The 17,178-nt window shown below is 35.8% G+C and overlaps 1 protein-coding gene across 2 annotated transcripts in view; it reads right to left on the bottom strand.

The window, feature by feature from the left end:
* Positions 1 to 608: 608 nt before the first annotated feature.
* The window catches only part of ZFPM2 (zinc finger protein, FOG family member 2), a 600,402-nt gene continuing 583,832 nt past the window's right edge, over positions 609 to 17,178 (bottom strand). For both annotated transcript variants that reach the window (XM_074200962.1, XM_074200963.1), the window contains 3 exons: positions 10,485 to 10,691; positions 8,189 to 8,413; positions 609 to 5,259 (listed from right to left, as the gene is read on the bottom strand). In XM_074200962.1, coding sequence (XP_074057063.1) covers positions 2,768 to 5,259; positions 8,189 to 8,413; positions 10,485 to 10,691 — 2,924 coding nt within the window. In that variant the 3' untranslated portion in view covers positions 609 to 2,767. The remainder of the gene's footprint in view (positions 5,260 to 8,188; positions 8,414 to 10,484; positions 10,692 to 17,178) is intronic.

Here is a 17,178-nt window from a genome sequence, read left to right as displayed (position 1 = left end):
AATTCTTTGAAGCTTTAGGGCATTGCTTTATATTTCATCTATCTTCTTCAATAACTAAAAAAACTCCTGCAGACAATAGGCACTTTTTGAATGCCTATTGTTTGACTTATTAGCAGCTGAGAAGAGAAAGGATCAGGAAGCAGGGCATAAACATCAAGGGAAGTTTTGGTATGAGTCTCAAACACCATTCTTAATCAACTTCCTTATGAGTGTCTTAGGAAGTATGAGGCAGACCTTAGGAATCTCTTTACTATTCTCTATCAAACTTGGCAGAGACAATTCACTATATTTTGAGCATGCTCTCAAGTAGAAGAAGAATACATATGAGACAAGAATTAAGATTAAAATTTTGAAATTTAGGAATAGAATTGTCCCCAATGGGTGGCTAGGAAATGAACTGGAGAAAACACTCATACATTCAAATGATGTGTTTCATTGCCTTTTTTTAAACATAAAATTTTCAAATCCCACAAATCACCAGAGAGGAATTGCTTTGTGTACATTTAGCATTCCTAGAAACTGCAATATGTTTTGGATGATTTTAGTCTGTATATATATCTATATATATATCTATATATATATATATCTATATGTATCTTATATCAGTTTATCTGGGTACATGTTGTTCTCTCCCCACCCCACCCCCCAAGAATAGAAGAGCCTGAAGGGCAGTGACTTTTCTATTGATACCTTTATATTTCCATTGCCTAGATTAGTGCCTGTCACATGATGAGCAAGAAACAAAGGCTTGGTTAATTAAAATGGGTTGAATTTACTTAAAATTGCAAATTTGGAATTTGAGGACCTTCACTCATCTGAATTACTTTCAAAGATGAACGTCTTTCCCATTCAGCTACCAATTTACTGGAAATACAGAACATTTAAAAGTTGGGCATTTTGATTTCTGTTAATTCTTGTAACACTAAAATAAATTGGTCTTTGCCTGGACCAAAAGAGAGAAAATATAGGTTCTCTCAAGCACTTTTTCCCATATTACTTTATCATGCCTTATCAGAGACAACATGATATAATAAAATACAGAATAATACAATATAAAAATCAATGGATTTTATATGAGAAGAATTTACATCTTTGCTTGACTACTTGCTAGGAATGTGATCATGGGTAAGCAACTTACTTGGTTTTTCAGTTTCATTATCTGTAAAATTTGAAGAATAATAACTTATCCTAAAAGATAAGAAAGAATAGTGCATGAGAGCAAGTTTTATATTCAAGAAATCTGGGTTCAAGTCAGACAACTCTATAAAATGATAATTACAGAAGATTCTCACCAAGAGATTCCACCTGGACAAAAAAGGGGGTGGGGGGGGAAGCAATTTACTGTGCTTCCTCATAAACTGACCCTTCTGTTAGATCCTGAGCTTTTGTTTTTCTTTGTATCACAGCATAGCACAGGGTCTAGAACATAGTAGAAGTTTAATAACCATTTACTGTCTGCCTGCCTCTTGAGGTTGTTATTAGGATCAGTTTTGATAAAGTATAGAAACTGTTTTGCCCACCTTAATGTCCTAAATAAATAACCAGAAGAAATAGAATAATGACCATTATTTGGTTGTATGAAAAGTAGTATTCTGGGGATGTGGAGGGTATAGAGGGGGATTTGGAAAATTCCTTACATCTTAAGGACCTTTATCACCACATCACACCCTTATTGCAATGATGCGGTTCCATTTCAGTCTCTGTTGTTCCCATCAGATGACTGAGATTCCCTCAATTAAAAAAAATCTTCAGACTTCTCCAACGATCTGGAATTTTATTCCATCCATATACATGCATAGTAACAACATTTGTTGAGAAATCATTTCTATCAGAAGTAGAACATTATCTTTGTGATCACCAGGTGCAGTATTGCTACTCATATTTAAATAGATCTTATATATGAATTAAATTCATACTTGCAGCATTGAGTTTAGGGTTTCAATTTTGACTGTGCCTTTCAAAAGATAAAACTAATTAATACATCCTCATTACTTACAATACTGCTTCCAGTAATTTTGTTCATTCTTTATAAAGTATTGCATTTAACAGCAAAGGTTTAAAAATTGAGACAGAGATGCATCAGTGAAAGAAAATACAAGTACTATACAAGAAAAAAATTGCCATCTTCATTTAACGTACATGTTTAAGATTAAGAAAATGGACAGAAACATACCGCTACATACAAATGCAAAGCCTAATGACTAGAACTGTATCTGCTAAAATATAAAGTGCAAAATGGAGCCTGGTCATTTAAGAATTGAAATCTTAAGGCGAACTTTATAGCATGTGTATTGAAAATGTCCTTGCAAGTTATATTTTAGCATATACATATATCTGCAACAGCATATAAGAAAAAAATTAGGATACACAAGTGCTTTTGAAGCTATTTCTAAAATGCTTTTTCTGTATTGTTTGTGACTATTTTCTTTAAAACCTACTATACAGTGCAAACCATATGTGCTACACAATAACTATACAATAACATTACAAATGACTTTAATATAAAGTTTTTAAATAAAAATAACATAACCACAGCTATGAATACTGCTGGTAAAATAAATTAATATTTTTGAAAATGGCACCAATAATACACTTTACTAATGGATTGTAATGAAATTACACCTTAAGTCTTCAACTCAGCCATAATGAGTTATCTCCTGATTGCCCAGATAGTATTCAAGCATCTTTGCTTGCACTGCATGGAACAAGATATTAAATACTGGTACCAAAGGTGACTGACGGTTTGTTGGTTGGTTGGTTTTTTTTTTCATTTGACATGTTCTGCTGCATGTGATGAGCAATAAAACTTCTTGTGAGTGATAAAGTTTGAAAGGTTGTTGAACTGGATGTCACACAGGCGGCAGTATTTTCCACTGGTTGGGGCCTGGGTGGAGCCATTCACACTTTTTGCTATACTAGACAATTGTTCCTCTGCAGAGGGAATTGCTGGAGACACGTTTTCATTTGCAGCTAATGGATTCTCAGAGATCCAAGATGGTGACTTGTGCCCATCTTCATGCTGAGGATTCTGAGAAATGTTCTCTTGCTGTGGGTTGGCAGCAGGCCTTTCATCTTGTTTCAGGCCACCATTCACTATTACCATGCCTCTGTTTTTGGGTAACAATGGCAGAGATTCTTTCTTCTGGCCAGCACACCCATTTGAGGGGGTCTGGCCTTTGGGCGACTCACTATCTGCATTTGTGCTTTGATCAACATCAGTGTTATGAATGACCAGAGAACCAGAAATGTAATCACTTGGCTTTATTCCATAATATGGAGAAAGCTGGTCGGCTCCTTTAGCTTTCTTTATTGCTCCGGGGTAAAGGCATTGTGGGAGAAACAAATGTTTGTTTTCTTCTTTTGTTGCAATAAGCTGAGCAGCTTCACTAAAGACTTTCAGTCCTTGCAGGGTTGCTAAGTGGGAGGAAAATAAGTTTCCGTTGGGAGAAGACTGCTTCAAGTTCCCATTTTTCTCACATTTGATTATACTTCTTTCATAGCTGACATCAGGGCTGTTCCGTTCACTTTCTGGATTGGGAAACACCTTGCCATCCAGTTGGCCAAGGTCATTACGTTGATGTGCAGTGACCGGGCAAAAATTCTGCTTGTGGGCCAGGTAATTCTCTACCTTATTGAAGCTGATCTTGCAAACGGTGCACTCGTGGTAATCCAGAAGCCGTTTCGGAGACGTGGACGTCCTCTCAGACTGAGTTAAGCACTTTTTGCTGAGGTCGATGGGCACATCCATCTCCAGACAGGACACGCTGGAGTGTGTCGTGTCACACTTGGAAACGGGGACACATTTGTTGATGGAGAGAGAGGTTTCCAGATGCTTTGAGACAATCCCTGGGAAGATGTCACATCTTGGGTGGTAGCAATCTCCTAGGCCTTCGGTGGACTCTTGAGTAGATGTACAGGGATTATTGAGGTTGGCCACCTCCAAGAAACGTTGCTGGACAAGTTGAGGCCTTGGCTCCTGTTCGGGGAGGCACATCTCATACATCTTCCTTCGCTTGCGTGTGCGCATTGTTCTCTGCATAGCAGGCACTTTGTTGGAGGCAGACCTCTTTAGGGGAGGATCATGACGAGTTGCGCAATAATACTGCTTGTGGACCATATAGGTTTCATGTCGACTGAAGGTGATGTTGCAGGCATCACAAGTGGTCTTATTAGGATCGCTTTCCCCTTCCACTAAAGAAATGTTGGGATTCTTGACATCAGCAGGCTTCCCGTTGATTTTGTCATCATTACTACTGGCTGCAGTGAGCTTTTTAGCTTGGGGAGGGAAGTCCTTGTCATGGCCCTTTCCGCTGGGCCCAATTAAATCTAAGACTGTAGAGGAATTGATACAGGATGTCTGAAGGAGATGATTCTCAGGATCGGAAGGGTGAGCAGCTGTGTTAAGAAGGTTGATGGAGCTCTGACCATTGTTAGGGCTTACCGCCTCGGGCATCTTCTCCGAAACGCTGGGGAATTCAGGAGACTTGGCCATCTGTTGCCACCGGCTACTGCAATAATGCTTTTTGTGCACCAGATAATTGTCCAGGTTGTTGAATGTTATGTTGCACTCAAAACAAGTGGCCCCTTTGGGCATCAGAGGACTGTAGATCACAGGAGGGTAACTGCTACTTCCATGTCTCAGCCTCCTATGAACCAATTCGGACATCTTGGCCAAGATCTCTGAAGCCTGAGGGACCACAGTGATATCCTGGGGAAAAGCAAACTGAGATAGAAAAGGACCCATAGGGAAAGAGGGACCAATACCAGGCTGAACAGGAGATGAGGCAAGTCTTGGGCTGGAAGGTTCAGACTTGATTTTTGTATAGGAAAAACTTTGTTTATTGGCTGAAGGTGGTAGTTCTGGTCTCTGATTGGGGAGAAAAAGCTGATTCTTTTTCTCACACTTATCCAGCTCTGTGTCTGAGCTAGCATCTTTAGTCTGCATACTCTTTTGGCTCTGGGGAAGTTCATTTCTAGTTAACAGCTCTGTGGCTGGCTGGATGTTGTCTTCATTTCCATTTGGGGAGTGTTCAATGTCACTTTCTCTTGGAAGTTTGTTGCCGGAAACGTGGACTTCTTGGTGCTGCAGTAGCTCCCTCTGAGTTTGGAAACCAAAGTGACAGTGGTTGCAGCGGAAGGCAGCTTGAGTGAGGTGGGAGAACAAGTGCTGGTGAAAATTGATCACGGAGTCAGCAGTGTAATTACAAATGGTGCATTTTAGACTAGAACCAGGAGGGAGAAACTCTTCCATTTTCACACCTATGTGAGAAACAGAAAAGGAGACTGCTAAGAACCAACAGTCTTGGTTTTCAATGAACATAGTCCTTTCCTCAAATATTTAATTTATTAACTTTGCAGCTGAACTGACCGAATGAACTCAGATGACTTTTATTAGCCAGTTTTTCTTTTCTTTTGAGACAGACTATTATATTTATAATAATGATACCTCCACTGTGATTCCCGAGAAAGAATAATGGGTTTGGAGTTAGAATACTTGGATACAAATCTTAATTCTTGTCATTTACCACCAGTGTGATCTAAGAAAAGTCACTTAACTTGTCCAAATCTCAGGTTCTTCAAGTATAGAATATTGGGGTGGGGTGTGGAGTATAAACAATTTTGATATCCACTATTTCCTTGAAATGTATGCTCTGTCAAGGTATTCTTCATTTTTAAAATGCTTTTCTATTTTCTTTTTTTTTTTGCAAGGCAAAGGGTTAAGTGGCTTGCCCAAGGCCACCTAGCTAGGTAATTATTAAGTGTCTGAGGGCAGATTTGAACTCAGATCCTCCTGATTCCAGGGCCAGTGCTCTACTATGCCACCTAGAAGTCCCTGCTTTTCTATTTTCAAAGTGCTTTTAAAGGCATCATCTCTCATGGTTTTCATGATGATTCTATGTCATAACAGGGTAGGTAATATACTACTACTACTACTACTACTAAAATAATAATAATATTTTTCCTTTATTCTTGAATAAGACACAAAATCAGGGAGGCGACTATTATCCTAATTTAACAGAGAAGGAAAGAGAAGCCCAGTGGGTTTAAATAACTAGATTGACATCATACAGCAAGCCTGGAGCCTGGGTTCAAACCCTGGCTTCCTGACATCTTGTTTAGTGTTCTTGTCATTAGAATATATTGCTTCTTAGGAAAACAGTACTTCTATTATATGAAGTGACAGATCAACTTCACTTTACAATGTAGTAGTGTTTTTTAAATGTTCCCTTAAATCACATTAAAAACATACCATTTTAAGTATGAAAGATGAACTAGATCTCCAATGAATGAATTCTACTGTGAACCATTTTGCAAAGCAAATCATTCTCCTTTAATTTATTTTCTAAATCTCAAATTTTCTATTTCAGGGTGACTTAAAAGAAGATATACCTGAATTTGCTAAAATAATCCAACCTACTATGTGTTAGATTAAATTAGAACGGATACTGAATTACGAATCAATAGTATCAAAGAGTCACATAGGAATAATAACTTTAGGCTGCAGGGTCATTGGTATAAAGCTTTCACTTTAGAGATGGGAAAACTAGAGAAATGAAATATCTTACCCTAGTTGGCAGATCTAAGAAGTGTTTGAGATAGGACTTAAATGTATTTCTTCCTGAATTAAAGTCCTATATTCTATACATTACATTACACTGACTTTCAAACTAAGAAAGAAAGGAATGGTCTAGCAGGAGGTTTGGAGTTCCTATAATTTCCTCTTTTAATTTCCATACCAAGGAGAAACTAGTCAACACAGTAAATTTTCCCCCAGTTTTTCCAAAACATTGTATATTTATTATGTAGCACATATGGTGCCTTCAGTATTGTTCTACAAGATTTGTAGTTCCCCATGTTTCCCATCTGGGAAGGCCAACTTTCTCTGAACTCTCTATTTTACCAGATGAATAAGCTCAGCCTAAGTAGGGGACAAAGAAGTAAGGTGAATAGAGAACAGTTGAGCTGCTCCTATAACTACAATATTCAACTCCCTCAGCTATGTGGATGGGATGACTTAAAGAAAGATTTTTCTATTCCAAGAGACACCTTGGCCCAATAATCAGGTACACATAGAATTAAAAAAAAATAAACAAACAAGCAAGCAACAGGTGCCCTATTGATTTTGGAGGCATACTCAGGAATGCAATTATCTCTGATGGTAGTTCTGCCCTACCCAATAGGATATCTCAAAAATCAATTAAGCTAATGTATTTCAATAATATATATACAATTAATAAATAAATTAATGACCAGATATGTTTTATACTTTAAGTGGAATATATTTAGCAAATCTTTCAAAAGAGTGATTAGTGATGGGTAGATGGGGAAGGTAAATTTGGAATTAAAGAGAGGTCTATCATAGAACTCTAAAGGAAATGAGATCTCCTACTACAAATGAATTCTAGAGAAAATGATTACCTGTCAAAATGAAAAAGACTATAAAGTTTATAACACTAGTGGCAGCTAGGTGAGTTAGCAGAGCACTGGGCTTATTCAAATCCTGGTATGTATTAACTGTATGATCCTGGACAAGTTACTTAACCTCTCTGGGCATCCATAAAATGACCTTGCTACTGTTCTAAATCTAGAATTGCCTCAGATTAATGACACTGAAATTTTAATAATTCATCTGTTGGAAAATACCTTGGAAACCAAATTATTCAATTTGATACAGTAAAACATGTCTGAAAACATAATCTAATTTTAGTAGACTAAATAAATGTTGGGTTTCTCCTCCACAATTAAGTGTAGGGCAAATATGATAAATAAACTACTTCAGCTTTCTAAGATTGACAGAAGTAAATGATCTAAGTCATTGGGTCAGTTCAACATAGGCTCTTCTAGATTCTCCTTGAAGATAACTACATTTCATAAGAATACAATGATAAGGGTCTCCCAAAATGGAAAGTTTCTCTATTAATGCATATTGTGAGAATATATGAAGGGCATTCTTTACCTACCCATCACCTACCACACCATGCTGCCTCTTCAAATAACAGGGAAATTAGGACCATATGGGCTGTAATCTAGAACACACCTGGGATAGAAAGTTTATTCAATGAGGACAAAATATTAAGTTACTCTTGGTGCCTTGGGAAAAAACTGGCCCAGAAGAATCCTATTAGAACCTTAAAGGTTTTTAATGATCAGGTTAATCTTTCTAGGAGCAGGGGAAGGGGTAACTTACCACTGTGAGAAGTGAGGTGCATTTCCAAGGCTCGAGCATTGGAAAAGCTTTTGGTACATTGTGGGAAGGGGCAAGCACTAGATATCTGGTGAGGAGGGTCTTCATTTTCTTCTGTCATTGGGGGCCCATCTCTTTGCCTCCCACTGCAGTAGTACATGAGATGTGCTTGCAAATTCCGCTCACTTCGATACCAGATGCCACAGGACTTACAAGGGAAGATGTCCTCTGAAAAGACAAAATACAAATTCATGTGAGTCATGGTATATTTTGAGTTAATGATGAGAAGAGAATTTGCTAGTTTCCTCATTCTGTGGTCTTAAGATCCAAACCAGAAAAGTTGCAATAAGATGAATAACAAATTTGAACAGGACTCCACACATAAAGAAATACAACAAACATCTAGTAAGTACTTATTATAAGGAGAGCATTTTTCTGGATGTTTGGTAAGCTATGAAGTTGAAGACACTCCATGTCCTCAAGGAGCTTATACAATAGAATAGGTAGTACAGAGAGCTGGGTTTGAAGTCAGAAAGACATGAATCCAAATCCAGATTCAGATACTTTCTGAGTAACCCTGGACAAGTCACTTAACCTTTGTTTCAGTTCTCTCAACTGTAAAATGGTGATAATATCATCACTTCCCCCACAGTATTAAAGTCAGAAACTTTCTCCATTTCAGTAGAATCGACTGGCAAACCCCTTTGTAACTAAGAATCATAGAGTTGCCTGGGATAGCTAAAAGGTTAAATGACATTCATTAATCAAATAAAGTTATTTACTTATCTTAAATTTTAAGAGGCAGACAACTCTGTGTTGTCAGAGGGAGGACTCAAGTAAAGTATCCTTTTTTAAAAAAAATCTGAATTTAAAGACTAACAATCCCCACCACCCCAAATTTCAGCATTTCCATTTGCCCAGAAGATTATGAGATAAATGAGAGTTGTCTATAAAACCTTGAATCTCCATTACTTACTAGTTTAAAAAATACACACAATCTTTATCTGTATTTATAAATGTGCATATAAAGAATATATAATATATTCACACACACACACACACACACACATATATATATATATATATATACATAAATAAATCCAACATGTTACTTTCAAAATTGCTCTGTTTTCTGTCAATATTTTCATTGCAATCTTTTGCTGGCAGATTTTTCTTAATCAGAAAGTACTTTATTAAATGTATTTCATTTTCCTGGTGATGTATGAGATGCTAGTAGAGAAGTATGAAATTTATTATTGGGCAAAAAGAAAAGTATAGGACAGGGAATTAAAAATGCTATTATTAAGTAATTCTTCCTATGGTGTGGCCACTTTATCTCCACTTACCCTGATAGAACTCTCAATACAATTATGGTTGAAATAATGTTGCATATTACATATAATAATATTAGTGAATATTTGCTAAGAGCTTTTACAAATATTATTCTGAGTGTGGATTTGAACTCAGGTCTTTCTTACTTTAGATTTAGCACTCTGTCCACTTAACTTTTTTCACATTGCTTGTCTAAAAATTATGTGCTATATTCATAAAGGAATTAATTATAAGATTATTTGAAAAAAGATCGTGTCTAGAATAATTTCCCTCACACAAAAATATAACTATACATTAATCAAACATGTATGAAATTGAGAAAATATTTTTGAATATCAAAATAGGCTTAATTTTTTTCTTTTGCTCAAAAATTTCTCAGACTACTTTTGCTTTATGGGTATTCCTAGGCTTCCATTGACCCAATCTTTGTCAGATTTGTCAATATATTTGAAGTCCCAAAATGCTTAATCAAGTTTAAAGCACTTCTTATTCTGTTAAATAGGCTTGTAAAGTATCCAAGCAGTTCACTGTGTTAGTGTTTCATGTTCTGCTCGGAAGTTAACATCTTCACTGGAACAATGATACTTCTCTCACCTCTCTCTCTTCCCTTCCTCTTCCTTTTTTTCTTCCCTTCCCCTTTCCTTCCTTTCTTTTCCTTTTCCTTTTCTTCCCTCTCCTCCCCTCTCCTCTCCTTTTCCTTTTCTTTTCCTCACTTCCATCCTTCCTTCCCTCCCTCCTTTCCTTCTCTCCTTCCTTCCTTCCTTCCTTCCTTCCTTCCTTCCAACTTTCCTTCTTCTTCCCTCCTTTTCTTCCTTCCTTCTCTCTCCTTCTTTCCCTCTTTCCTGCCATAGAACTAAACAACCACAACACAGGCAGATCCTGTGAGTCCCCAGAGGCAGAACAGTGACTTGGGCATACCTCAACTCTACCCCATAGAATCAAGGGAACCACCCTCCTCACCACTTACTATTGACAATAGCTGTAGGCAAGATAGATGCCATGGCAGCTTGTTGAGGGAGCAGTTGAATTGAATCCAGCAGCCGGGCAGGATACATCCCTTCTGTGAGTGTCATCTGACTGGCAGCTTGTAGCCTTGAGTCAAAATCTACCACAAAGGCAATTAGTTCCTCACCCTCGGAGATGGCCTTCGTAGTAGTGCACCAAAGCTGACCCCCTATTAAGAAGAAAAGAGGGAGAAAAATTAATTGACAATAGAATTTTCAAGCCTGCTGTAAATTAGATTAATGTCAACAGCATCTCCTCGTGTATCTCATGTCAGGGTAGGGGCAGAGTGCTTAATCAAGGCAGCTGGTTATCCTTACCCTTCCCTTGAGTAGGAGGGGTAGGGGAGGTTCCTCTCCTGAATTAGATGAAATATCCATCTATAATGACTAATAGTAAAAGAAAGGATACATAAGCAATACTTCTGAGATATCTATTTCAGATGTTTGCCCTCTGTTCTTCTTATATCTTATCCATATCACTTTATTATGGTTTTGTTGCTCAAAATGGAAAGGGAAAAATTGGGTTTAGCCTAAAATTTTTTTGCCCAAACAGGCACATACAAATTTTGTAAACACAACACATAAGTGTACACACATATTGCATACATGCATGTATATATGTGCATGTATATAGGGTATATGTACTTTCACACACATGCATATATTTTACATAAATTCATACTCATATATTCTGATGATCTTTTTCCTACCACTTTTCCTTTAGTAGGAAAGTAGGAAGTAGGAAGATTATATATGCTATAATTTTTCTCTTCATCCTCTCAAAGTAAATTTATTATTTTGTAAATATTTGATACATTTTATTTTAATATTCCATATCTTCCTGATTTAATTCTACCTTTAAATTCTCCCTTTTAACAAAGAAAAAGTTAAGAAAAACTGATCAATAAAATGGTCATTTATGATAGCATATCATAACATCCAAGCTAATAGATTTAGATATGAAAAAGATCTTAGAGGACCTTAGTTCAACACCCCTATTCAACATTGCACACCCACAATGCCCAATTTCTTTGCCAAGAAGAAGCAAATTTTAAAAATTATTTGTTTTCAAATGGATTAATTCATTTTAGAAAAAAATTAATTGATTTTAGATTACTAATCAAACAAATATTTTATAAAATAGATACCATATTCTTTTACATATCATAGCTAATAGTTATTCACATTGATTTAGTATCACATTTTATTAAGCATTTTTGCATCTGTTGTCTGATCTATATAGTCTAGAGACACTGAACTGTTTGGGGGGGGCAAGGAGGGGAAAAGATTATTTGCTTGTTTATTCATTTATTTTGATTTCAATTTTCAGTTTTGAGCATTCCCCCAATCCTTTCTTTCACCCATTGAGAAGAAATATGATACCCACTATCCATATGAAATCATGTAAAATATAACCATATTAGTCATGCTGTAAAAATAAATAGAAAAAAGTATGCCTCAATATGGATATATATATATATATATATATATATATATATATGGGTATATGCATGTATGTGTATATGTAAGAAATGAGACTTTATATTCCCATTGGATGTAAGAGAAACTCACTATAAAATTTTCCCTTAGTTTGTTTTTCCATTTTAACCTCCCTTGAACCTCTTTATCTCTTGTTTGGTCATAAACTCTTCCCCTATTCATAGATCTGACAGGTAATTTTTTTTCCATGCTCTTCTAATTTGCTTAAGTCTAAATCATCTTACAATTTGGAGCTTATTTCTGTATACACTTTGAGTTGTTGATCTATGCCTGGTTTCTGCCAGACTACTTTCCCTTTTCATCAGCAGTTTTTGTCAAATATTGAGCTCTTTCCCCTATAGCTGGGACCTTTGATTCACTATGGTTATTTATTTCTATATATTATATATCTATTCTATCCCATTGATTAATCACTCTATTTCTTATACAGTACCGAAGGTTTTGATTACCACTTTGTAGTATAGTTTCAGGTACTGCTACATCCCATTCCTTCACAATTTTACTTTGATTCCTTTGAGATATACATATGCATATATATGTGTGTATATATATTATTCTTTTGATATTTTTGACCTGATACCTACTTACTGTTCCTTTCATCCAGTGTGCCATCTCTCACTTTGCATTGGCTGCCTTTCCAGATTGCCTCTGACTTCTGACTCACAATCTCTGCCTCCCCACCAGCCTCCACATCTTACTAGGGTCTCTTCCTTTTATCTGCTGTACCTATTTTGTCTATGACTGTATGTGGATATTTTGTCTCTCCAATTGGATGTAAGGTCCTTGAGAACAGGGACTATCTTTGCTTTCTTTTTGTATCTCCAATATTCATAAAGTTCCCGACCCATTGTAAGCACTTAATAAATGCTTGCTGATTGGTTGATAGATCCTTGCTTGCAATCACTGGATAAAGTATGGCATATATTATCCTTTCCATTTTTATAAATGATGAAATTGAGGCTCAGAAAATTGTGATTTATGGATTTATTTTTATAGCACAAAGATACATACACACACCCTCCCCCCCCTACACACTGCTTAAACAATCCACAAAGCTAAATCCCAATTTTCTCATAAGGCAGTTTCACTCTCCATGTGTTCACTACCAACTTTTGCTGCCGGATCTTTCTTATGTAATATCCCTTATAACATGATGACTACTTTATCTTAGCTTTCACTGACAGAACTTCCTGGAAAGAAGATATGCCAAAGATCTGTTTCAAAAAGGCTTATTTAAATAAAGCTTTCTTTAAAGGAAAAGAACCCTTTCTTCCAATGGTAAGAAAGATACACTGGGGTTCTGTGCTACAGTGGTCACATGATATGCATTAAAAAAGAAAATTAGCTATGCAAGTCCATCTACTAATGTATTGCAATTTGATAGTGAAGGCTCATTTATTTTATATGTCTAGACAGGCAAGGCTCTTATATATTTTCTTAATCTGTACTTTCAAACCAAGTTATCTATCTATCTATCTATCTATCTATCTATCTATCTATCTATCTATCTATCTGCCTAGATATATGTGTGCTTATGTATATATGTGTGTAATACACTTTGGTCTGAAATAATGCTGTATACTTTATATGTTATAAAACATTTTTCTCTAATAGTATACATATAGAAAAAATTGTGATATACTCATTAAATAAGCAAAAATGATACCCATTTGAATAAGTTACATTTCTTTATCTCTCTCTTTTTTAAGGTTTTTGCAAGGCAGATGGGGTTAAGTGGCTTGCCCAAGGCCACACAGCTAGGTAATTATTAAGCGTCTGAGACCTGATTTGAACCCAGGTACTCCTGACTCCAAGGCCGGTGCTCTATCCACTTTGCCACCTAGCCTCCCCTCATTTCTTTATCTCTTTATAGTATTTATATCTTTATAGCATTACTATCTATTTTCAAATATACTTTACTTCCAGTCCTGTTCCAGAAGATATTATAGTTGTAAGACAACTTGTTGCAGAAACCTAGTAGAAAAGATAATGAGGGCATATGAATTGCCACAGTTCAATTGTAGGAATTAGGACATCATTTTAGGGAAAAAAAAACGTGGATAATTAATTAAATGAACTTTTAAAGATGAGGAAACAAAATAGCATTAAGATAATATTTCAGTAGAAAGATAGAGTTCATATTGCAGGCTACATAGAGGTATAACAATTTCAAAGTAAAACACATGCCTGTGAAAAGACATTTCTGCATACTTAAACATAGACTTACAAATCCAAAAGTGAACTTGGTCCACATGGAGAATCATTGTATGTCTGAGCTATGAAGGAATTTTGAGGATGATAAAGTCTAACCCCTCATTACAGATTTATAATCTTTAGTCAGCTTAGCTGACTAAAAGCCTAAGTACAAAACTCATTTGAGGTCAGATTTATTCCAAAGAGTAGAAGTTATCCAATGGAATTTCCTTAAAGCAGAGATTCAAGTGTAAATTATATTAGAGATTGGACATGTTTCTCTAAACCTTCCCAAATACTGTGTCTGAACCTAATTTGTGTATCTCCCTGATGTTGCATTGTGCCTCAAACTTCCTTTGGTTAGATAGGTATGGAATAATTATTTATGTTTTATCTTTCCTCTCTGGCTACACAGAATTTAAAATGTGAGAAGTATTGTGGCATTCTGCATAAAGGGCTAAATCTAGAATCTAGAAAATCTGAGTCTATATTCCAACTTGGTCAAGGCAGCTAGGTGGCACAGTGGATAGAGCACCGACCCTGGAGTCAGGAGTACCTAAGTTCAAATCTGACCTCAGACACTTAATAATTACCTAGCTGTGTGGCCTTGGGCAAACCACTTAACCCAATTTGCCTTGCATAAAACCCCCTAAAAATAAAAAATAAAAAAATAAAAAAATAGATTCCAACTTGGATGGTGTACCAAACTGCGACCCTAGGTATATCCCATAGTTTCTGAACCTCATTTTCCTCATTCCTAAAACTGGTAATTTTCATAGGAATTGGGCCATCATCATCCATATACTTTGTAAATCTTAAAACATTATGTAAAATGTCAGTGATTGTTAGGAGAAGGGAATAGGAGGATTGCAGAATTCAAGTCTGTTGGGTATAACAGTATATTACTATAATATAATATATTACTATATTGCAATATAGTATTGAATTTTTAGCTGCAATCCTCACATTGAAAGGCAGTGTGGTGTAAGTTAAAACATAAAGGGTTTGGGAGAAGCAAAAACTTGGGTTCAAATTTAACCTAGGAAATTCATTAGGTATGTGAGTTGGGTAAAATCATCTTACTTCCTTAAGTTTCCTGACCAAAAAGTAGAGAAAGTAAAACTTACCTCACCACCTCAAAGGGCTATTGTACAGAAAGTCCTTAGAAAACCTTAAAGCACTATAAAAGTATGTGTTGCTATTATACTCAGATTTTAAATTATACTCTTTTCACAGATATTGAAATACTTTAAAATCTAAGTCATTATGGGAAATAATGATTTGGGATAAGATGTCTAATGCCAGCAAGTCTAGACTGAAGGGATCAATCCAACATGTTCAATAGGTACAAGGGGTAAACAGGAATAGACTTAAAATTTGATTTATTTTTAAGGGATTTTACTGGTCTTCACTGATGGTATATCCCTACATGTGGGATTAGATATCATTATACCCTGATCTTTTGACTTCTACCATGGTGTTTTGTTATGCATTATTTTTGGTTGATACTGATTGGAGGATATATAATTTTAGAAGAATCACTTCATCTGAATTTTGGGGTAGCAGACATTTTATCAAATACTTTTTTTATCCAGAATCATTAAATGAGTATAATGATATCTAATCCCACTTCTAGTGATATAGTTTTGTCAGTATATAGTTATGTGATTTTTGACTAGGCATAGTTTCTTTGGTCTCTTCTTTTTTAAAAAATAAAGGACCAGATACCACTACTAGTTTTATACCTAAAAAGATCAAAGAAAGAGAAAAGGGACTAACTTCTTTAGAAATATTGGCAGTAACTCTTTTTGTAGTGGCAACAGAACTCTAATCTAAATGAATGCTGATAAGTTGGAGACTAGCTAAACAAATTATGAGATATGAATGCTATAAATATTACTGTAAGAAATTATGAAGGTGATTGTTTCAGAGAAATCTGTGAAGCTTGTATGAACTGATGCAGAAGTAAGCAGAACCTGGGCAATAATCGATGATATAACAACACCAATGTGAAAACAATTTTAAAAGACTTAAGAGTTCTCCGATCAATGTGATGATCAACTAGGATTCCAAAAGACTGATGACAAAGAGTAATAGTATTCACCCTCTCATAAAGAGGGAATGAACTAAAAATGAAGAATGAGGTGCATGATTTTGGGCATAGGAAATGCAGGAATTTGATTTGCTTAACTCTGCATATTTATTACATTTTTTGCTTCCCCTTCCAACTTGGAGAGAGGGATTTAATTGAAAAAATATAACTGCTTAATAATAAAAACTTAGAAATAAAATGAAGGGCTAGATTAGCCAATGCAAATATTGATAACAATAGACAGCATACAGTGGTTTTAATATGTTATTATATATAATTCTCACAATAATCTTATGAGAAGAGTACTCCTAAAATTAATATTCCCATTTTACAGCTGGGGAACCTGAGGCTAAGAAAGATAAATTGCCTAATCCAAATTTCCCCAAGAATTTTTTTTTGAGTTAGGAATTGAACCCATATCTTATAGATTCTAGGTTGGAGGCCCTATCCATTCTCTAAAAATGATGATTCTTAATCTTCACACCCTCCCTCTGAGATTAGCTCCAATTTATCCTGAATATATCTTGTTTGTACATAGTTTCTTACATCAGAAGGTGAATTTCTTGAAGATAAGGACTATTTTCCTGACCTTTCTTTGTCTCTACAGGATCTACCACAATATCTTGCACACAATAGAGTTTAACAAAGTTAGTCGACTGTATGCAATACACAAATTTCCTATGTTAGCTTTTTCAAGGCAAAAACAAAGGGGAAGAGAAAACTTTGCAAGTTGTTGTTCAGTTCAGTTGTTTACAACCCTGCTTGAGGTGTTCTTGGCAAAGATACTGGGGGGGGGGGAGTTGCCATCTCCTTCTCCAGCTCATTCTACAGATGAAGAAAATGAGGCAAAAGGTTTAACTGACTTTCTCAAG

The sequence above is a fragment of the Macrotis lagotis genome, chromosome X (genome assembly GCF_037893015.1).
Source record: "Macrotis lagotis isolate mMagLag1 chromosome X, bilby.v1.9.chrom.fasta, whole genome shotgun sequence".
In the NCBI taxonomy this organism is placed as follows: domain Eukaryota; kingdom Metazoa; phylum Chordata; class Mammalia; order Peramelemorphia; family Peramelidae; genus Macrotis; species Macrotis lagotis.
The sequence above is the reverse complement of the archived record's forward strand: the minus strand, read 5'-3'. Positions and strand labels throughout refer to the sequence as shown.